Source organism: Phycomyces blakesleeanus, assembly GCF_001638985.1.
Source record: "Phycomyces blakesleeanus NRRL 1555(-) unplaced genomic scaffold PHYBLscaffold_10, whole genome shotgun sequence".
Taxonomy (NCBI): Eukaryota; Fungi; Mucoromycota; class Mucoromycetes; order Mucorales; family Phycomycetaceae; genus Phycomyces; species Phycomyces blakesleeanus.
The window spans coordinates 671,933-693,763 of record NW_017265143.1 but is presented as its reverse complement, the minus strand read 5'-3'; the positions used below and the strand labels follow the sequence as shown (position 1 = coordinate 693,763).

The 21,831-nt window shown below is 38.7% G+C and overlaps 8 protein-coding genes across 8 annotated transcripts; 4 read left to right on the top strand and 4 right to left on the bottom strand.

Moving 5' to 3' along the window:
* Positions 1-354: 354 nt before the first annotated feature.
* PHYBLDRAFT_168211 (hypothetical protein) lies at positions 355-2,517 on the top strand (the record flags this gene model as incomplete). The annotated part of the gene is made up of 3 exons (XM_018435820.1): positions 355-1,778; positions 2,074-2,116; positions 2,194-2,517. The coding sequence occupies 3 exons, from the start codon at positions 355-357 to the stop codon at positions 2,515-2,517; spliced, it is 1,791 nt and encodes a 596-aa protein (XP_018291816.1).
* Positions 2,518-2,651: 134 nt separating this feature from the next.
* PHYBLDRAFT_77827 (hypothetical protein) lies at positions 2,652-4,612 on the bottom strand. The gene is made up of 2 exons (XM_018443304.1): positions 4,316-4,612; positions 2,652-4,264 (listed from the first exon to the last, which is right to left on the bottom strand). Exons 1-2 carry the CDS (start codon positions 4,570-4,572, stop codon positions 2,749-2,751), a joined length of 1,773 nt encoding a protein of 590 aa, XP_018291815.1. The 5' UTR covers positions 4,573-4,612; the 3' UTR covers positions 2,652-2,748.
* Positions 4,613-5,309: 697 nt separating this feature from the next.
* On the top strand, positions 5,310-6,186 carry PHYBLDRAFT_177524 (hypothetical protein; the record flags this gene model as incomplete). Its single annotated transcript, XM_018437899.1, has 5 exons — positions 5,310-5,330; positions 5,382-5,451; positions 5,512-5,599; positions 5,693-5,899; positions 5,982-6,186. 5 exons carry the CDS (start codon positions 5,310-5,312, stop codon positions 6,109-6,111), a joined length of 516 nt encoding a protein of 171 aa, XP_018291814.1. The 3' UTR covers positions 6,112-6,186.
* A 102-nt stretch (positions 6,187-6,288) lies between these two features.
* Positions 6,289-6,968, bottom strand: PHYBLDRAFT_168208 (hypothetical protein; the record flags this gene model as incomplete). The annotated part of the gene is made up of 4 exons (XM_018435819.1): positions 6,289-6,362; positions 6,445-6,521; positions 6,564-6,791; positions 6,901-6,968. 4 exons carry the CDS (start codon positions 6,966-6,968, stop codon positions 6,289-6,291), a joined length of 447 nt encoding a protein of 148 aa, XP_018291813.1.
* Positions 6,969-10,084: 3,116 nt separating this feature from the next.
* PHYBLDRAFT_133554 (hypothetical protein) lies at positions 10,085-10,907 on the top strand. The gene is made up of 2 exons (XM_018429577.1): positions 10,085-10,735; positions 10,807-10,907. The coding sequence occupies exons 1-2, from the start codon at positions 10,136-10,138 to the stop codon at positions 10,852-10,854; spliced, it is 648 nt and encodes a 215-aa protein (XP_018291812.1). The 5' UTR covers positions 10,085-10,135; the 3' UTR covers positions 10,855-10,907.
* Positions 10,908-10,965: 58 nt separating this feature from the next.
* Positions 10,966-12,033, top strand: PHYBLDRAFT_64730 (hypothetical protein; the record flags this gene model as incomplete). Its single annotated transcript, XM_018441343.1, has 2 exons — positions 10,966-11,236; positions 11,336-12,033. 2 exons carry the CDS (start codon positions 10,966-10,968, stop codon positions 12,031-12,033), a joined length of 969 nt encoding a protein of 322 aa, XP_018291811.1.
* Positions 12,034-15,396: 3,363 nt separating this feature from the next.
* On the bottom strand, positions 15,397-18,722 carry PHYBLDRAFT_145239 (hypothetical protein; the record flags this gene model as incomplete). Its single annotated transcript, XM_018431393.1, has 11 exons — positions 15,397-15,540; positions 15,618-15,726; positions 15,814-16,592; positions 16,657-16,735; positions 16,815-16,970; positions 17,043-17,142; positions 17,255-17,603; positions 17,709-17,716; positions 17,807-17,853; positions 17,916-18,000; positions 18,128-18,722. The coding sequence occupies 11 exons, from the start codon at positions 18,720-18,722 to the stop codon at positions 15,397-15,399; spliced, it is 2,451 nt and encodes an 816-aa protein (XP_018291810.1).
* Positions 18,723-19,016: 294 nt separating this feature from the next.
* On the bottom strand, positions 19,017-21,230 carry PHYBLDRAFT_168203 (hypothetical protein; the record flags this gene model as incomplete). Its single annotated transcript, XM_018435818.1, has 4 exons — positions 19,017-19,037; positions 19,203-19,888; positions 20,051-20,941; positions 21,020-21,230. The coding sequence occupies 4 exons, from the start codon at positions 21,228-21,230 to the stop codon at positions 19,017-19,019; spliced, it is 1,809 nt and encodes a 602-aa protein (XP_018291809.1).
* Positions 21,231-21,831: the final 601 nt, after the last annotated feature.

The window sequence follows — 21,831 nt, the reverse complement described above, 5'->3', positions numbered from 1 at the left end:
TTACTCTGGTTTATGCATTCGGTAAAGCTGCATAAAGTATGATTGGAGTTTAAAGAAGATCGCCAGGCTTCTTAACCATCATGTCCAATTTAGAAAGAAAAGGCGCTTACAGTTATACTCCAACTTAATGATGTTCTTTGTTGGTGTATCCTGATAATATATCCTGACAATACACACTATGTTTTATTTTGAGTATTTCAAATGTGGAAACATAAAAAGAAATTTCCGATATACATACCACCACGCTACACCATTCTTCACCAGTCGAATCAGTAAATGTAGTCTGCTTATAACATTTTAAAACAAGACTGACTTGGTGCTCAACTGCAGTCCCTTTCTATTCTTATAATTCTCATGGGCTGGACAGCTTCTATGCGTCTCAACCTTTTGCCTTCCAGCACCCCCGACATCAAACGAACAGGTCCCAAGAGCTCTACACCTCCACCCACAACAGTAAAACATTCTCCATGGCTAGGTGACAAAGCTGTCGAACTGTCTTCTTCAAACTATCTTCAAGTACCAGCTACTCTCAAACTTGCCCCAGCTCATCTATCTCGCTCTGCGTCTTCTCTTATTTCATCTGGTCTTCACACTCGCTCATCGTCGTTATCTTTGCTGTCTTCACCTGATCATGGTATCACCTCTAGTGTTAGTTATGACTTTGGTATTGTCGCACACAAAAATGACAAGATACGGATTCGCGAACTTGAGCAACAGTTGTCCTACAAGATACGAGAAATCGAGGCCCTTCAAGCCAAGTTAGTTGCACTCAAAAGTCAATGCAAAATCGAGACCCAACAGGCTGACAATGCTAGTAAAGCTAAACAGCACCTTGAGTCTGAATTAGAAGATCTTTCCCGATGTTTGTTTGAACAAGCTAATGCCATGGTTGCATGTGAGAGGCGAGAAAGGGATGCAGCTGAACAACGTACACGACAGGTGACGCATGAGCTAGGGCTGGTTCGCGAACAACTAGACCATGAACATACGCAACTAAGTGAACTGCGCCATCGACTAGAAAATGAATCTAGTCATCCATCCTCAGATATCAACCAACCTTCTTTAGGGCACTTAATACCAATTCCTCGTGCCTTGAGTGTATTCGAAGCATTCTTGAGCCAGTTGGCCACTACACCCATGGATCAGATCAACCGTCTGTATTTTATAAAACAATGTGTGGAACGAGATATTGAGCCTTGCCTTCGGCTAGGACCTAAATCTCGTTTGTCTGTACGTCGACTACTGGATACAATTGTACACCAACCGTGTTTTATTGAACGACATGATAGGCTCTTGTATCAAACTCAACAAAACGACCATCGTACTTCGTTCAGCATTAGTAACGGTACTTCTACTCTAGGCCGAAAAAAGTCAGTTTCTCGGCAATCAGTAGAGATGTTCCATTGCTTTGGATGTGGATTGGAAATCAAATTGACTGGCAGTGTTGTTGGTTGTAGTAGCAGTAGTAAAGATGTATTTAGGTTCCGGTTGCGGGACCAAGATCAAGAGTGGCAGTGGTTGGACCGTGCGTGCCGAGATCGTTTGGTGGCTGTGTGTGATTTCTATGTGTTTGTACGCCACTTACGACTGGGTTTGCATGGACCACGTCCTATCCAAAGTCTTTTCGAAGAATCAGTCTGGTTAAGGTTAGGGATGTTCTGGGCAAGATCCGGTCTGGCGCTTTCTGATCAAGAAAGACAGTATGGATGTCCACCCGCTTTGATGCGACAAGATTCAAGTTTTATTGACGTGGTTCTAAAAGAGGATTGTCAAAAACTGTGAAGCAGACAATACAGTATCCGACGAAGAGGCTCTTTATTGTACCCTCTCCTACACACAGTTATATCTATTTATTAATATCAAAGCCACTGTTGTCAATAGAATTAAAAAAAATGGTTTTTGTATGGCTTTGAGACTAAAAAAAAAAATGCAGACTGTAGACAACCGACGTATTACTATAATGAATGACGAATGAATGACTGAGCTTAAGTATTAGAAGACAGTCTTGGTTTTTTTAAGAGTCCATTTTGTAATGACCCTTGTCTTGATATTATCTATTTAATATGTGTGTAGGTTGCTTGATGCTATTGGATCAAGTCCAATAGCCGTGAGACATGTAAGCATAAAATCAGAAAAATGAAATCAAACTTATTCCTCTTCTTTCTTACTTAATCTACTTTACACATTACAAAGACAACTACAACAATGCATCTCTCTGACATCTTTATTTTCTTCGTCGTTACTCTCACTCTCTTTTCTCCTGTATTGGCTGCACTCGGAGATCCAGACGCTGGATTGATTTTACACGGTGACGACTCAAAGAGTTCGGGCGTATTGGGTGCTGACCACAAATGCACCACATTTTCCAACACTTTTACAACCAAAAAGGTCGAAAACAAAGGCAGCACACACTGTGCACTCTGGACCGAGAGAAACTGTCAAGGTTCTCTTTACATTGTCCCAGCTCATTATACAATTGATATGCCTAGTGCAAACATCGAGTCTATTGTCTGTTAATGTTTTATAAACTTGCAAAATCATTTAAAATTATAATAATTAATAAAATATAAATCAACAAAAAAAACTGGTATTCCTATCTTTACTATCAAGTGAGAAAGGGGATTTTCCAGAGTCCAAAAACAAAATGAAAATTTTAGCTTTTTTTCATTTTTCATTATATATATATGAATTGAGTGTGCGAGAGTGTATGTGTATGTATGTATAATTATTTTGCTTCTTTGAAACAATTTAAGCTCTTTGAAGTCTCATCCGTTTACCAAGTGTAGCCATACGTTGAACAAATCTGTTACCATGCGGCATATTCTCTTTAAGAGATTCACCGTGCGCCATGCTTGCTTCTGAAAATCCATTGGTGTCTTCTTTGTGAGTGCGCCTGGTGCGCAAACCTTTCCCGATCTTAATAAAGGCCGATCTAGACCGTGACAAGTCGGGTTGCTTCTTATCATGCTTGTAAAAGGCTGGAGGGACGCCGTTACCTTGTTTGGATGAGGTCCGCTCCATTAAAGATGGTTGTTTGTTTTTCTTGGAATTATAACGCCCGAGAGATTGAGAACGTCTGATCTCTTTGGCGTCAACAATAGAAGGGCGAATTAGTTGATGGCTGCGCTGTTTTACTAGTCTCTCTGAATTTGATGATTTTTCATGCAATGTCATTGGGACCGCTCTTGTCAAGGAGCCAGCTTCAGATGAAGAAAATGAAGAGGTTGAACAAAGTGAAGGATGAAGACTACTAGTACTCGTATTACTATTATTATTATATCCGTGCTCATAATGTACAAGAGAAGCCAGTCGGCGCAAAGGTTGTCTTGAGGGGTCCGAAGATTCGTCACCCAAAACATGTGTCCGTCCTGCGAGAAACTCACTGCTCTTAAACTGTCTTTCACGATTATTTACATCCAAGGATGAAGATGAAGATGGAGATGATTGTGATTTGGCTATTGGTTGAATATAAGGGTCTACCTTTAGAGAAGTTGAACTCTTTTTGGCAGGGGTATTTTGACGGTATTTGAGAGAGGAAGAGCGTTGTGGCAAAACTGGGGATTGCTTTGGTTTGGGATCTGGTGTAAGAGGAAGACTAGAAGAGCGGCGGCGAGGAGGTGGAGTATTTTCAGAAATTATTGGGTTGGACATATTACGAGGCCGTGTGCGGGGATAGGTTTTCTCATCGACAGTGAATGCCTCAAAAGTTGGTATGAGTGCCATAAATGAATCTGTAGACATGCGCTTTGATTTGCGGCGGCTTGCATGATTATGAAACGGAAGTTCTGGTAGCTTTGGTGCAGTGTTTACATGTATATCAACCGAGAATTCCATGTCAAAAAGGTTCATGATTTCGTTTGCCAGGTGCTGGGCCACCACACTTGAGGTGATACCCGTGTCGCTTGTCCAACTCAGCCGATTTCTATTGACAGGTGTTACACTCTGCCGGCGGCTCTTTTTGTCCTCGGGGATTTCCAGTGATGCCCTATCATCCAGTGAGGGTCGCTGAGGTCTGTTAAGGGATTCATCGGATAACGATGCCCCTGGATGAGAAAATATCGATGATTCTGTGATTCCGAAAGATTTTTTCTGATCTTCGTCGTTCCACAAATCCTCGTCTTCTTCTTCGTCGTATTCTTCTTGCTGTTGCTGATTAGGCTTGAATGCTTCCATTATACGCAAATAGTCACTAAACATTTCTTCGAGTCCATCTTGTGTCATATCTTGAAGTGATCTAAATTCATCAATGAAAACAAAGGTGTCACTAATAAAGAAAAAAAAAGCCAATAAAACAAGTGATATATGATAGACTTACTCGGGTGTAAAAAAGGTCCAGCGAGTTAGTTGGTCCAGCCACTGCGGGGGTGTTTCTTTGTAGATTGTCTCCAGGACATTCTTAATGATGGCAGTTTTGCGAAGTGAATGAAGATCGGGTGGTGCAAATGTAAGCTGAGCTAGCTTGTAGTTTGAGATGGCAGCTAGCTGAATAGGTTTATGCAAAGGAATAGATTTTTGTGTGGACAGAGCAGAGCGAGTGGTGGCGACTGTTCTGCTGTCCTCGCCAGACAGCATTTTGGACGAATATTATAGAATAAAGATACCACAAAAAAAAGAGAGAAAAAAGAGAAGCGAACAAGAAGAGGGGTCAAGGCTTATTAAAAAAAATCCCCAATAGTAATAATAACAATAAAACTGTCTTTGGTCGTTGTGAGATTGTAATAAATTGTAGAAATTTACTTTTCCCGTGTGTGGTCCCACCTTCCCCAAATTGCATTTAGGACATGCGTTCCCATTTGCAGTCAACACACGACCCAACTATTGGTCAGTCGTTGGTCTTTCGATGGCGGAGATGCGAGCCATTATAGCAATAAATGAAGAAGAACAAGAAGAAGAGTAAGAACGAACTTTACACTACCCAATCTTCTTTGCTCTCATGGGTATTGAGATAAGAGAGTCAGGAAGTAAAGACATATGGAGAGTAAAAGAGGGAATGGAAATGTCTTCCAGCTAAACTCAGTATTAATAATATTATAGCAAATATTATTAATATATAGATATATAGATACATATATATATTGGCTTTTTAGAACCAATTATTAATATTCATCTAACTTAAATTATCAATTACACACACGTTATAAAATATATTCAAAATAGTAATATATACAGATGGGAAGCATAGACCACTCAAAAAGAAGAAGAAAAATTCGGTGTTCTGGAAGAAGTGTGAGACGGTGGCTTATCGGAGTCAAGCGAAATCCCAAAAATCCTGCGAACGCGCCGTCCCCCTTGCAAGGCAAACAATCGCAATGAACATTAGACAGGCTACCGTAAGAAGAATTTTAACATGGACTAGTCAAATACTCATATGAATGGCACAGGTGGAAGATTTGATGGCAGTCCAGAACTGCAATCTTCTTGACTTGCCCGAGAACTACCAGATGAAGTATTGCAAGTCTTCTTTATTTGAAACTTTGTTATTTGATGTTGTTGATTGACACCCTTCATCAGATTTATACCACGCCCTGTCCTGGCCCCAGCTTTCTTACGTTGCCGAAGATGACCAGGGAAAGATTGTCGGTTATGTTTTGGCAAAGATGTAATGCTTAAGACAGAAAATAAGAGGATAGAATAAATTATTTAGGCTGTTTCCTTCTTTTTCTTTTTACTGATGTTTTTTGGGTTGTTTTAGGGATGAAGAAGACAACAGCTCTCCTCATGGGCACATCACTTCTCTCTCTGTAATGCGTACATACAGACGTCTTGGTTTGGCTGAGAAGATGATGCAGCAATCCACTCGCCAAATGGTCGAAGTTTTTGGTGCACACTATGTCTCTCTTCATGTGCGCAAGACTAACCGTGCTGCCATCGGTCTCTACAGAGACACTCTTAAATTCTCGTAAGTTGTGTTATTTATAAAAATAAAAATGGGGAAAATATCACCCAGTGTATTGATTGTAATTACTATAATATTACTATAGTGTACATGATATTGAAAAGAAATATTATGCTGATGGAGAAGATGCTTATGCTATGCGTCTACAGCTTAAGGAGCCTGTCAAGAAGCTTAGAGGTGTAGTAGAGGAAGTCAACCAGGTGACTGTTGCTTAGATAACTGGAGGTTTCATAAAAAATGTGTATAAAATTTAGTCGAGATTCTCGTCCAAGAACTCTCTGATGTTTGCCAAAACTTCTTTCTTGATGGAATCGTGAATAGTGTCTATAAGTAAATATTTATTAGAATCTGATAAATATTCGAACACATGAAGAGAAAGAAAGAAACGCTATTTAAAACAATCTTACTTCGACCATAATCGGAAGCTTCGTTGACAAGCTTATCGAGAGTAACGTTCTCGAGCTTTCTGTTCAAAATTGTTTCTGTTGTAATGGTTCCATAAGAGCTGGGTCAGCAATTTATTATATACCCGGGTATTTGGAGCTTACCTCTGCAGTGTGCATAGAGTCTGTCGTTCCACCCAAAATCAGTCAGACGTTCTTTAAGAAGTTGGAGTAGTCTAAACCTTGAAATAAGTATTTGATACAACCATATGTTTAATACATACCTGTCCTTCTCTCCTGACTCGACAAACTGTCTTTCAACTGAGGCTCTGATCTTCTCTTGTTCAGACATTAGGAACGAGTAATGGGGATTGAAGATTGAATAAGTGAATAAGTGAAATGGTAAATGAAGTAGTAAATGAAGTAATGGCAAGCCACGACTCCGCCTTTTATAACTGACAGTCAGAGGGCTGACATTGAACTTGTATTTATTACCAATGGTTTCAGCAAAGCTATGGATGCTTTAATGTTTGTTTATTTGTTTGTTTAGTTGATCACTCTTGCATAGGGCCGACCTTTTCTTTATATGATTTAAGCTTTCAATGGTTGGATAGGACTTACAACGTATGCTGTTTCATATTGCTTGCCACGTCATAAAATGTATAGAAATACATGTTTGCAAAAGCCATTGTAAGGGAAATTACTAGATGAACGACCCTTATAAAAATGACAATATGTTGACATATGTGTGTTATAATCCATTCAGCATAAAATATCCTAAATTCCCCCTGTATAAATGAGTATAAATTTACTATATATGAGTAGAAATAAATAAAGGCAAAGCAAGTTTAAGAATCAAGTAGTCTGAGTGTTCAATATACATTTTACGCGTTTATATGCACTCAACAATAAGTATTTTATGAATTAATTGCGAAAAGATTATGTGTATTATAGAATACATACAGTCTATACGTCCTCAAATGCCTTTAATATAATGATATGTCGAAGCTCTGGCTTGGAGTTTTACAAGAAATGTACTTTCTCTTCTACAATAAAAAAAATTAAAAGTGTACATACCCAAAATGTAGCTGGTGTAAAATAGTCCAACTCAGTACAAAACCTGTTATCGAAATGAAGACTTCAATTTGATTACAAAATATAGCTATCAACTAAGACTAAACATATAACAAATTGCTTTTAATAAGTAAGCACAGGTATTCTAGTTTGCTAGTATTTGAATTTTAAACATCCAATAGAAACCTTTAATTATTTATTTTCACGGGCATGTTCAATCTGTATCCAAGTTATAAAGCTATATATATATATATCTGATTCTCACTCAAAATTAGTTGTGTTTTATAAACATTAAATCCACGACAAATTTAGTATACCCTTTATTAACAAGCTTATTGTCTTTTGACCTGCATTCGTACGACACCAAGGTTGCAATGGATCCTGTTTCCAAGTATTGTTTTAATTGATCAAAGTTTAAATATTGAGTGAATTTCATCCGTTCGCACATTCACTGGCTTTAATTTGTTTCACACAGTCTAACAGGCAATAACTGTATTCCAAAAGACACGAGACATTCTCTTGGCCATGAATTTGCTATAATATTTGATAGTTACCATTTCTTATATGATTCACTATATGGTTATTTTGCCTGTGTATGTGTGTAGAAATGTTTGTTTGTGATTTACTCCACAATATTAAGAATATAAGAAGAAAGGCACATAGAAGATGTTAATTTAATAATAATTAAACCAATGCCATAATAGGTTTTGTCTCATGCCAAAGTTGGAGTACAAGGTACCAAAAACATAACTATTTTATTTTACTTTTAATATACTCTCTTGAATAAAAGAAGTTTAAGTAGACAACTTATATTGTTGGATTTGGTGTAGTATATCTACATGTTTCTCATTTGATAAGTTTCTTTTTTTTTTGATATATTTAAATTCCACACCAGGAATTCGGTTCATTACATATTTATTTTGGCTAAATAATCTATAACTTTTTTTTAAAAAAAAAGACTTCTTTAGCTTTCTGTTTATAGAACTTATTTATTGAATTTATCTTTTCCACAAATGGGATTTGCTTGGGAGCTGTCTGTCATTTCTCTCAAATGAGGCTTAAACTGTAATTCGGGCAAGTTCTCCAAATAGTTTGGATTGTCACATATAGAATTATGTATTAGTAAAGGAATCGAAAAACGAAGACTTACTGTAATAATTTAGGATACTCTGGCAGGTTACATTTGATGTTTTAAACAGGTGATAAAGAGGAAAATTGGGTACTTGGTTAAACTTTTAAAGACTTACATTGTAACACGAAGTAAACTACTTTTGAAATTACTTTTCCAATTATCCCCAAAAACCACCCATTTTTTTCGTATCTTTGGCTTTATTTTCTATAGACTTCTCCTCCTACTTCCAAATAGTCATATATAATAATATACACATACACAGTCTATTAAAAGTTGATTTATTTACTGTTTGTAACGCTTAAAAGGCTTGTATGCAGTCTAAAAGTTTAATAATAATAATAAATAGACGCAAAGGCATACAGGCATATAGACAGGCATACAGGCATACAGATCTGCGGTCTTTTAAACACCCCTCCTCCTACCTTCATCGTAAAAATCATCAAAATAAGCTGCGACTGTGTTGCCTTGACACGTCCCTTTTGATTTCCAAGTAAAGAGAGTAAGCTGACGATGGATTCATTTAACCATAGCTTATACAGGAAATAGTAATCTATGTTACGAGTCTCGCGGGTAGCCAGCAGCGGTCTTGTACCCATGAGAACACTGCTCAAGCAACATCACATGGTTCCCAAGGTAAGCGATCCCAATTGAATTGTATAATTCACTCATGAAAAAACTAAAAAACTAAAAAAAAAAATGCAGAGAATGCAAAGTACGTCAAGTAGATCTTCGTCTAAAATCGGGACTGTGTTGGCGGGAGGGCTCTTGTTAAGTGCGGCTGTGTATGGAGGGGCAGCCTACTATGCATGGAAGAACGAAAGAGTACGAGACAGTTATACACTCTACGTACCTGGAGGACAACAGATAATTGACAGTCTCGAGGAGCTAGAAGAGAACAAAGAATTACAATCGAGGATTGAAAAAGCCAAGGAATTGAAAAAACAAGCGGATGAATACGCTGCTTTGGCCCGGGAGTATACTATTAAGGCCCAGGGTATAGCAGAAGATGCGTATGACTACTCTCTTCACACCTACTACAATGTCTCAGGAACCCCTAGTGCCACAAAGACATACAATGGACCTACCCCTACTCGCACCCGACCCATTTTGGACAACGACGTACACCAAGAGCAAACCACTCGACCTGAGGATATCCGTATTACAAAAGTGGCTTCTGAAGTAGAGATCGTAAATGATTTGTCTTGTGTGGTGGCGGATCTGGCAAGGATTCTTAATGCAACTGGGCTTGCAGACAAGGGACGAAAAGTTGTAGAGGAAGCCCAGCATCATTTAAAGAATCTTAATGATCAATGCAATATCCTATCTGATAATGAACGTTCCATCCTGAAGGGTCTGAAAGAACTAGGAAGAGAAGCGGATGAAATGGATAAAGATGTAGCACAATTGAAGCTAGATGCTAGGGGGGATATCGATATGGTTTATGCAGAGACACTTGAAAGATCAAAAGCCAAGGCTGCAGAACTTCAGGAACTTTTCGAGAAAATTGTTGCCGACACTCAAAGCTCCTTCAGTGAAGTCCTCAAAGCAGAATTGCATGCCCAACAATCCACTCTCGATCTTGAACGAATGCGTGCTCTTGCTGAGCAAAGCCAAGTATTCGATCATCAGTTCAAGAGTCAAATTACTCGAATGCTCGAAGAGGAACGTGCTAGACGTTTGATGAAACTTGAGAAAATACGCCCACGACTGGTAGCTATTGCACCCCAGGCACTTGATAATGCAGCTCACTTGGATAGATCAAGACAAATTCATCAAATGCATGTTGTACTCGATGCCCTTGAGAGTGTAATCTACGGACCTAAGCAACCTTTCGACCAAGAGCTTGCTGCACTTCGCAACAGTGCCAAGGGATTTCAACTATTGTCCGATGCATTAGAAGTTGTACCTATGAGTGTGGCCCATGAAGGTGTTGAGCATTTGGAAGCTCTTGCGGATCGATTTGAACGTGTCGCAAAAGAGGTGCGACATGTTGCTTTAGTGCCAGAGGATGGTGGACTTGGCTCCCACATAATTAGCATGGTTATTTCGAAACTCTTGTTTAAGAAGAATGGTCTTGTTAAGGGCGACGATGTTGAAGCTACTCTTTCACGCGCAAAGTATTATCTTGATCGCCGCGATCTTGAAAATACAGCCCGTGAACTCAATCAGCTCAAGGGATGGCCCAAGAGGCTGGCCTCTGATTGGATTGAGGCCGCAAGAAACCGTTTGGAAGTTGAACAAGCTCTTGAGGTAAGCCTTAGATAAATTGCCTCCAATGAATTGGGTCGAATATGTATATACTTATATATACACATACATAGGTGGCAAGAACACAAGTTAACTTTGGAAACCTTCTGAACAGCAAATAAAAAAAACACAAAATACTCTCTTAATACTATTAAATATAAAAACCAAGAAGTCTACTAATAGTAGTGATTAAAAATGAATGGCAGTGAACAATATAGTTAACATCATCAACTATGGTTAATATACAATCCAGCCTACGACGCGTCTTTGTCTATATTTGGACAATGAGACTGACACGCAATAACCGCGTTTACTCTTTACGCGTCAAACATGTGACCAATTTCCTACGCGAGTTAAAAGATGAATCAAGCGTTGTTAGGAAGCATAAAAAATCACGTTTGGAATTATTATCATCCTTAGCCAAAGAGACAAATTATGTGACATTATTATGTGACACTAGTACTATCATTTCCTTTTTGACATTTAAAAAAAAAGTTGAGGCAAGTGAGACATCCAGTTAAATGATATGTCTCCGTCCCCGCTTATGACGCGACCTTGTGGAGCGTGTTTTTTTTTCTATTTTTGCTCAATTTGAAAGACAAGTTGTTTTTGCTTGGTCTGTCTTTGTACACCTCCCTCCCTTCATTATGTCCACTCTCAGTGCTTTTGGTTTCATTCACCGCAAGCCTCACAGGAATACTCAGGCAGTTAAGCCAGACATGATGAAGGGGACCACCCTGTCTGCCATCTACTGTAGCAGTCCGGAAAAACCTAGCAAGTCGATAGCACAATCTAATCCAACTAAATCAAGGACCGATCTTGTGCATACTACTAAGTCTCAATCCAAAAATACGATCAATTCGATTACTCATTACTTTACTTCATCCCATCATGAATCTATGGAGATTGAGGAGGAAGAGGAGGAGGAGCCCATACTCAAGGTGCGGCAATCGATTTCATGCTCGACTATGTGGGAAGCCATGATCAATGAACTCGACACAATATATTCGGATCATCTTTTAACTGTAGACCCTCATCCTTTTCTTGGCTGCGGGCAGCGAAGAAGACATGAAGAAGACAATACAATGGCCATTGTTCATTTACATAGTGATAAGCGTCAGAGAACACAACAAGCGTTGGTTGAAGCTTTTAAGCACTCGATGAAACTCAGCAATTACCGCCCTATACAAATGTCTACACTGGAATGTCCCGAAGATCGATCAAGGGCTATGCGACGAACACTCGATATAAATGAGACAGATGCCTTTTTATCACAAATTATAAGTGAATTAATGATTTAGAATAATGTTGTTTATTGTTATTATTCAGTCTAGTGGATTGTATGGGCGGTAAACATGATAAAAGAAAAAGAATGAGAACATATGTTGCATTTAATGGCCATTATTGAAGTATTTTGGTGCAGCCAGAGGCAGCCATGAAGACTGTATCGCAGAAACACCACGAACATAATGTTTGGTTGTAAATACAAGTTCGTTGTACATAATTCCTTCTACGCGTTTGCCAAACATAGAAGATGCTGGATGGATCTTAACTGTCTGGCTACCAGCAACACTTCTATAAGATCCATCAGGTTGTAGTAGAGCGGTGTTCTGAAAGAAGCCTGAAAGGAAGCACTTGAGAACTGCATCTGTGTCTGTCCCGCATGATGCTGACGGATTGATCTCTAGTCGTTCACAGAACCGGATCAACTGGTCTCTTACTTCCTACAAAGGAGATTAAAAGATATGAATAAATTATGGATTTTCTGTAGATTCTAAGACCAAGCTTTCTTACCAGAGCAATTTTCATATTTCGGACATTGATAAAATTCTCCTTGCACCATTCCATATCACCCTTTACTTCCCAGTATGCTTTTAAAACATTCAATAGAGTAAGGTGATCACCATCTGGATGAAGGAATTTGCGTCTAGCCTCAGAAGATTCTTCTCGCTTATCAGAAGGCATGAAAAAGATAGAGTCAACTGAAAGCAACGAGACAATGGCAATAGCCTCCAGTGTGCAGCCATCTTCCTGAGACTGGATAAGAACTTTGGAATATGTGGGATCAAGGGGGAAACCGGCCATCTTCTTGCCCAACTCTGAAAGATTACCCTTGTCATCCATGGCACCTAGTGCATACAGTTCTTCCAATGCACGGATTACTACAACACGCCAACGTATACAAAAGTAAGCCCTGTGTACTTCTTAATGTGTGTATGTACTCACATGATTGCCTTGAAGGTCTATCCATGTAATCAAAGTCTAATACATTATCAATTCCAGATGCTTTGAGCATCAATACAGCTGAGGCAAGATTACATCGTCTGATTTCAGGTACAGTATCATCTTCGAGTTCTCTAAATGCACTCTCAGTGTAAAGACGATAACATACACCAGCAGCCTGCGTACTTGGATAAGTTACACTTCAATTAAATTTATAAGCAGGCTATTCACATACCTCTCTTCCTGCTCTTCCTGTTCTCTGCCATGCAGAACTCTTGGAGACTGGGTGCAACAAAAGGGACTCGACACCAATTTTTGGATTGAATCCACGCAATTTAGCCAGACCACAGTCAACAACGTACTTGATTCCAGGAATTGTAATACTAGTCTCAGCAATATTGGTAGAGAGGATAACCTTACGGGTATTTGGCGGAGCTGGATCAAATACTTTTTGCTGTTGTGCTGGTGGGAGAGCAGCAAAGAGAGGACAGCATAAAAGACTTCGCTGGGTAGGTCTTAACTGAGAAGCATACTCCGTTACAAGAGTTGTGAGGGTTTCGATAGCATCTTGACCGGGTAAAAATACCAGGATGTCTCCTGGTGGGTTTTTTACATGGATCTGGAAGATTGTCACCAGTGCAGAATCCAAGAAATCAGACTGAGGCTCATCTGTGAAAAAGGTATCGACTGGATACAGTCTGCCAGATACATAAAGAATCTTTGCACTGAAGATATAGGGTATAAGATACACCATACTTTTTTCTTTTAGAGACTAAACTTACCCATCAAAGAATTCGCTGAATTTTTCAGCATCCAAGGTGGCACTCATAACAACAATCTTGAGCTCCTCAATACCTTCTTCACCTCGCTGATACATCTCTGCGCGTTTCTTTTGGATCTTTTTTATCATACCAAACAGCATATCGGTTCGCAATGTGCGTTCGTGCGCCTCATCCAGTACAATTACTCTGTATCTGAGCAGCAGCTCATCTGAAAGTACTTCACGGAGCAACATACCATCAGTCAAGTACTTGATCACTGTTTCTGGGCTAGAGGTATCATCAAAACGAACTGTATAACCGACCTAAGTGATTTTCAATATTTACCAATTAACATCTATGGAACTAAGATAAAGAAGATTGTATTTTTATACATTACTTTTCCTCCTAGTTTTGTCATTGTTTCTTCGGCCACACGCTTGGCGAGATTTACAGCGGCCACTCGTCTAGGTTGGGTGACGGCTACACCGCCAAGCTCACGAGAAGCCAAACCAGCCTCAAGAATAAATTGCGGGATCTCTGAAAGTATTCCCCCTCTTCATCTTAGATTTTACTATTCAATTTTCCAATTTTACACTTACGAGTTGTTTTTCCACTACCGGTTTCACCCATAATAATCACAGCAGGATTATCTTGAATAGACTTAATAATATCCTCACGTCCTAAACAATCCCGGCTATCAGTCTACTTTTCTATATAGTGCTTTTTTGTTGTTCTTATTAATAGCAATAATTATACCCGAGTAAATTGGCAACTGTTTGCGAAAATCAAGCATTTCCTGCTTCCGTTGCTTAAATGTCTTGTGATCGAGTTTCTGTGTAGTTTGTGGATTAAACTTTTCTTCACGATCCTGTCCTCCCTTTTTCTTATGCTTTTTCTTCTGCTGCTTTGAGGAATCGTCTGCATCGTGGAATTGCCATTCAGTGGCATCCTTGCCTTCTTCTTCGAATGTGACTATGCGCTTCATGGATATCTAATCTCAAGTGTCCTGACTGAGATCTGCTTTGCTGCCTACTTTTTTTTTTAATACACTGTTTCTACTTTAAATTCAGACGATGTTAGTTTTTTTCTGGACAAATCAAAATTAGTTTTTAGACATTAGAGGAGGCGTTATCTAACGGAAAAAGTGTGACTGCTAAAAATAAAGATTGGACAAACCCAGTAAAAAACAAAGCACTCCGGCAGCAGTTGTGGAAACTTATCAGATTTCCAAATTTTCCACTTACATTTTCCACTAAATCGCATCAACTGAGAAAAACGTATAACAATTATTGGAAATTAAATCGCCGTGTCAATTGAAAATGGATAGAATATTCAATTTTCCACTAGATAACCCCTCCTCTAATAAACAATACAAAAAAAACTACAGTGCATATAGAGAAGATATAATTATTCTTATGGTATGCAGGCAGGCAGGTAGACGGGCAGGCAGGCAAGCAGAAGGAAGAAGGAAGAAGGAAGAAGAAGAACAAAAACTCTCTCCCTCTGGATCTTCCTCTAGACCTTGGATGTCTTCCAAACTTTCTCTTTTATCTTCTTTAATTGTAGGTATGACTTTATTTTATTTATTATTAATATTGGATGCTTAAATACTTTCACCTCTCAAGATTATATTTCTGTTTTATCTTTCTCTTTGGTTTCATAATTATTGGTTTTTGGTGCTTAACTTCCAGTAGCACTGTTGTTACTCATGCTTGTTGTACTAGAATTCTCGGTCATATCCTCTGATGTCTTTCCGTTGTTTTTGGCTTGCTCAGGGGCTGGAACACCGAGTTCTTGTGCTTTTGTGATTGCCAGGTTAAGGCGCTATGGCGATAAAGAAGAGGCATTGATAAATTCAACTGACAAACCTTAAATAAAAAGTCAAGACTGTGACAGCTTACCATTGCCAAGCGATATTCAAAATCATATTTGCTATATTTCAGTGACATATCCCAAAACTCGCGTGCGCGTACTCTGTTGTCAGTTCCCCAAGATGTAACACCCGCTTCCCTGATATATATATATATAATTATATAATTGAAAAAGTGAGTGCTATTATTGCTTACTATTATATTAGTATCATCAAATGTAATTTACCAGAAAGAGAATGGTACAACCCATTTGTCTGTTGTGATCTGCTCCTTGTGGTCAATAATCCAGTTGAGGTGAATGATTGAGTCTTGATGGCGTCCAAGGGCATTGTAGATGGATGCCTTGAGTAATAAGAGAGTACCCCTTTGATCAAAGTATTGGGGTGGGGGAGTGTCTGGCAAGAGTTCACGGGTGCGGATACCATACTCAATCTTCTCGGCTTCTGCAATGCTTCCCAATGCACGATCTACGAGTGCGATACTCTTGTCAAGCATCTCGTGACTCATAAAATCAAATGAATTCATCAAGCAGATAAACTCAAGAGCACACAATGTCATATCCATATCTTGATAGCCACTGGTTTGTAAAGCAGCCACTTTGTGTAGCACGTACTTCTCCACATGGGCGGTACTTGAAGACTTGGTACCCTCCAATTCAGGCACATCCGCAAAGGCCAAGATGGCTTCTGTGCGCAATCCCATCATATCAAGACAGGCACCGTGAAGGAAACGGAGAATAACAGGCGACCAGTATTTCTCCTTATAGAGAGTGTCGAAAATATTGGCTGCCTCTTCCCACTCGTGTTGCATCATATAATTGAAACCAATCTCATAACTGCACAATTGCAGGACCTCTACTTCTGCCCACTCGTTCTTACTGATTTCAATAGCATACATAAAGGATTGTGTTGACAAGGTGAGATTGCGAGCGAGTCTGGATGTTCTTCCAGCAAAGTAAAGGAAAAATGCTGAATCAGGAGAAGATCTTTGGGCGTCCAATAGTGTCTATTTTGATCAAATAAACGAGAGTGTTTAGAGAAATAAGGTATTTCTGTAGGCTCAAAAGTACCTCGATTGCAGGCTGGGTGTACTCAGAAGCCAAGATTTGAGGGCAAAGAGATGTCAATACGGTATAATAAGCAAGTAACCTACCCAATACATACATACGTACATATATAAGCTTACGAATACGAAGAATAAAAAGAAGAAGAAGAAACTCGGTGTTACATTAGAGAGGCCATGGGTGATCGAACTCGTCTGTCTTCCAAACAAATCTTTAACAAGGCAAATCCAAGGTGTTTATCTGCTTTCCACCCAAAGGCAGATACCATTCGAAGAGTCTTTTGGGGCAAGGCAGATAATACTAAATGAACTGCTCCGATACTATACACACGCACAAGAAAATAGTGTTAGGTCCTCAAAGGTGAAAAGAAGAGAGAGAGAGAGAGAAATTACCCAAACTGAATACCAGATACTGTATCGCGATCAATAAATTCATTGTATCCTTGGCCCATTCGTTTATACTCTTGCCAAACTAGACTGTAGCTTGTGTAGGCTTTTTATATATTATTATTATTACCAGAAATAAAAATAAATGGAGCGAATGTTAGAATTGATTATATATCTATATTTCTAATAAAAAAAAGTACAGGGTGCTTGATGGTTACCTCTTCGCAAGTTAATTCCACATTTGATATAACCAACTACACTTTCTTGTAAAAGCTGAAGAATTGCAATTTGAAGACAACTTTCAGCCTTGACAACATGCGCACGTAGAACACCGTTGGGAACAAAGGTGACTTTGTTGGCTTCAATGTCTCGTTCGGATGCAGGCTTCATATTGGATGGTAAGGCATTTCCTCTTGAGTACTTGATGTAGTTGTAATAGGTTGAAAAGTACTGGACTACTGAATCTCCTACAGACTTCTTCATAGCCAAATCAATTTGGGCTGTTGCCATATTATATGTTGTCATTAACACTTGGATTGCATTTTTTGTGGTATCTTCGTTTGTGGTCTTGAGAATGTATAGATGGAGATTATTATTAAAAATTATGTTATATTGTTAGTATTAGTAAATAGTATGTTTGATTAGTTATTTTGTGATTTTGTAAATTCTTACCATGACAGCTTAAATATTATAGAGGATTTGGTTATTATTATTTTTTGGAAAATTTTAGTAGAGTCATAGTATTGTAGTCAAGTGTTCTGGTTCCTTACCCTTCAGGAATGCCATGGAACCTAGTCCAAGGGCGTACAAGGGATCACTTTGAGATATATGCAATGTGAGACTGAAATGAAATAAATCAATGTAGTATGACAATCATACCTGTCCGCCTGTTTTTCAAAGAGTCGCTTTGCCTTCATAAATCTGTTGTTGAATAGATGGCGGATAGCGCGTAACATAGGTTCGTCTTTATAAAAAAAAATTAACTAATTCGTTCTTGTTTTTTGTGCACGCGCGCGCGGGTGGGTGTGTATGTATGCAGTGTATGTAACATGTGTATGTGTACATATCTAAAGTAACACCTTGTGATTTACCTTGCTTCTCTTGTTCTCTTGGTGAGAGGGTATTCTGCTTGACTTCTTTGAGAGCAGCTTTGTTGATTGCTATATGATTGTCGCTGTAGCTTTCTAATTCCATATCTTCACTTGATCTTTCGTGTTCGAGTGGGTGTCCTGGAGGAGGGATACCGGGGGATGGCGGCATTATTTCTTCACTGACTATGTTGGTATATTGAGCAGCTGATCCACTCTGGGTGCCTTGTTTATCATAAATATCTCCATTTTCTTGGTGGTCCATAGGTACAATAAAGCCAGTTCCGTCGCTGAGCTTTGTGTTTTCTGTAAAGGGATTCTCGAGAACTTTTTTCCCAGAAGCTTCAGAAGAGGCTTCCTCCGGATGATCTCGAGAGAATGTCTTTTCATTCTCGATCAATATTCCTTGAAGCTGACTGATCACCATCCCAAGTTCCTGACGTGGGCTGTCTTCTAAAGAGTCATCATCACTTTTCTCGCTTGCTGGTGAAGGACATTCAGTCGTATCCGAGGTATCGTGTTTTGCAATTACAAGTGAATGAACATCATCCTCAGCCTTGTGTGGTGAGTCTTCTGGGATTGGTTGAGATGGTGGCATGGGAAAAGGTGTTTCCTAGTATCGAGCGGAGTAAAAAAGAAAATGGATCTTGAAGGGTTTCTTCAAAGGTAACATCAAACTAAATATTTAAAATAGTCTTTTTTTTTTTATTTTATTAAGTAACTGATTTGGCCATTTGGGTAATTTGGATATTTTTGGATATTTGACTATGGTGCAATCGGAGATAAGTATCAATGTTTTTGGATTTGTTTCAATTTTCTCCTGTAAAACTCCGCCAGCCAATTATGATTTAATGTCCGACAACCTTTAAAAAAAATCAAAATTCAATGATATTTAGCACTCAAAACGTAAAGACTAAGCACAAAAGTAGAATTGATATATTTAATAAAATAATAATTAGAGATAAAGATAATTTATAAGCAAAAATAATAAAAAATAAAGAAAGTACAGATAAAAATTCTATTCTCTTCCTTCATCACGGCGATGAGAAGTATATTTTTTTTTTGTAAATTTTTTTACAACATCATTGGCTTCTTTCACGTTCATCTCTTGGCTGTATGCCTCAATGTAGCGCCACGAGCGGTTGTAATACCGGCGGATATTTGGAAGCTTACCAGCGTGATCCAAGAAAGTATGGATATTCTTATCCAGGGACTTATACGTATAGTCACACTGGAGGCGAGCTTCACGCTTTGCGGCACCCCAATACCTCTCAATCCAATTGCATTCGCAATGGAACTTAGGGTAAAGTTCAAATATATGACCAGAGTCTTCGACAGCCTCATGAAGAGCAGTTTTCTGTGACATAAAATCTGGTTGTGAAGCCAGAAAATGATGTGCACAGCACTTGCTATCTTCAGAGGCGTCTTTACTCTTACAGTCTAGTCGCCATTTCTTAATAGGATTATACGGATCCTTCTCAAGCCACAAACCACGCTCCTCCAGAATATGACGGACGCCTTTAACATATTTAACCTTATTTTGGACCCATTGTCCACTTTTCTTTGCAAACCATTCGTCCTTCTCGTAGTACATTGATTGTACTTCCTCTACACCATTCCGGACAAATACTGTATCCCGCAAAGAACAAGGATCGTCGTCTTCAATCTCTTTGTCATTTAGATTCATTTTGCTTGAGATCAAAGCATTTTGACCATACGCTTTGTGATTTGTGCTTTGGTCAAATGAAAAGACGGCCTTGCACCCTGGGTGAATCAATTCAAAAAGAGGAATAACATTGTTTTTCAATTGCTTCAACATATCCGCACTCGTTCAGTACCCATCTCTGTCGGCCCCAGGGCGGAATACCTCTCGTGACGACCATGCCCCTCTAGCCATTGTTCCGTGGCATACGCACTTGAACTCACTGATCATGAGAGACATTCCTGGACCTTTCTTACGGATAGGATTTTCATCTTCCATTAGCCACATGGTATCTTTCCCATCGTTTGCGTAGAATGTCGATTCATCGGGAGTAACAAGAACATGCTCTATTTCATCGGATCTAAGTACTGGCAAAACTACAGTTTCTTCATTTTCAGAAAAAGTTGCCATTTTCTTCTTGTACACCATCATTCTTTTTGCCCATTTCTGACGGTATGCAATCACATCCTCTCTTTCATGACCGTCGTAATAAATGTCTTTAGAGTTCTTTCTAAACACATAACCCCATTCATGAAGGTACTTCCAGATTGTATTTGTGGAAGTATTTCCAGGTATACCAAGCTTTCTTGGCAAAATCTCTCCATCAATGTACTTCTTCACTTCGATAAGACTTCGACTTTCTGGTCTCTGGTTTTGAATCCATTTACAGATAGTAGACTTTATATCTTCATCCGAAAATAAAGAATGTCTTCTCAAATGCTTTCCTTGTTGATGTAAGGCAATTGAACGGAAATCAACATACTCTTTGGCATACTTTCTTATAGCAGCTGGACGATAAGTGTTTTTGTGAAGCCATGTTTCCATCGATGCTTTCTCTGAAGCTTCCATAGTTTTGGCGCCTGATATTCTGTATCGAAGGTAGCATTCAACTGATTTAAGCTTACAGAGTTCAAAAGCATCAACTGACTGAGAAGAAGGACCTGCGCGAGTATAAGGGAAAATCTCTTTCTTAACATCTTCATGTGCAAGTTTAAGCACAGCAATTTTGTCAATCTGTATGTTCTCCAATTCACTATCAATAGATTCTTTTAATTCAATTGGAGCCTCTTTTTGAACTTTAATAAAGAAGCCTTTATCTGTAAGACGGTAGCTTCCTTGCGTATTTGAAGCATCATTATCTGCTTTTCTTTTTCTTCATTCAGTTGTTCGCGAATTTTTCTGATAAGTTCTACGAAGCGACTTATCAGCACCTTCATGCCATTTCAGCAGCTGGTTTGTATATGCAGCTGAAGTAACTTCTTCTGACATTCCCTGGAGCTCTCTGTCGTCCAAAACAATATCGTCTTCATGGTCAAACTCCAAGTCCACATAATCTTCATTTTCCAATTGTATTTTTTTAATAAAAGCTCCACTACTAGCCGATCTGTTTATTTTCTTTGCCATTGTTGATCTCTTTTTTGGACGAGGCATTTTAGAGTGTTTTAAATATAAGTGTGTTAAGCTTGAGTAGTAACACTTGAGGAAGACCAAAATAATAAAAGGTACGCAATAAAAGTCAAAGTCACACGCACGTGATTTCCCTTTTTAAGAAATTATATTTAATGTCCGTCAGTGACAGCCATTTAACTTGTTTCAATATCGTAAAAACCGGGTAAACTCCGTTGTAAATAGGCCAATACATCCCAACTTTGAAAGTCTAAGACTTTTTATTCAGAGTAGTTAGAGCAATTGTAAACTCTTAATTCTATAGATAATGATCATATCTATCGAATTAAGAGTCCAGAATTATATTAACTTAAGTTTTGCAAAAGTTATAAACTTTTAAAAAATACCCAAAAACTTAGATAGTTATCTCCGATCGCACCATACCTCATAGCTAAAATATATGGTTTTGACTACTTTACTGCTTTATTACTTGGTTACTTGGTTACTTGCCTAGTCTATTATTATGATCCTTTATTTTTAGAGGTATAGTACTATGAATGTAAGATAGTCATGATCGCTCTTCTTGTACTCCAGAAAAGTCTTCTAGCTATAATTTTAG

Excerpts from the sequence above, each read along its gene's own strand:
- PHYBLDRAFT_133554 (XM_018429577.1), top strand. The coding sequence starts at position 10,136 with ATGCTCGAAGAGGAACGTGCTAGACGTTTGATGAAACTTGAGAAAATA. Across the intron at positions 10,736-10,806 it reads AAGTTGAACAAGCTCTTGAG|GTGGCAAGAACACAAGTTAA; the intron begins GTAAGCCTTAGA and ends ACACATACATAG.
- PHYBLDRAFT_77827 (XM_018443304.1), bottom strand. The coding sequence starts at position 4,572 with ATGCTGTCTGGCGAGGACAGCAGAACAGTCGCCACCACTCGCTCTGCT. Across the intron at positions 4,265-4,315 it reads TGGACCTTTTTTACACCCGA|TGACACCTTTGTTTTCATTG; the intron begins GTAAGTCTATCA and ends TTTCTTTATTAG.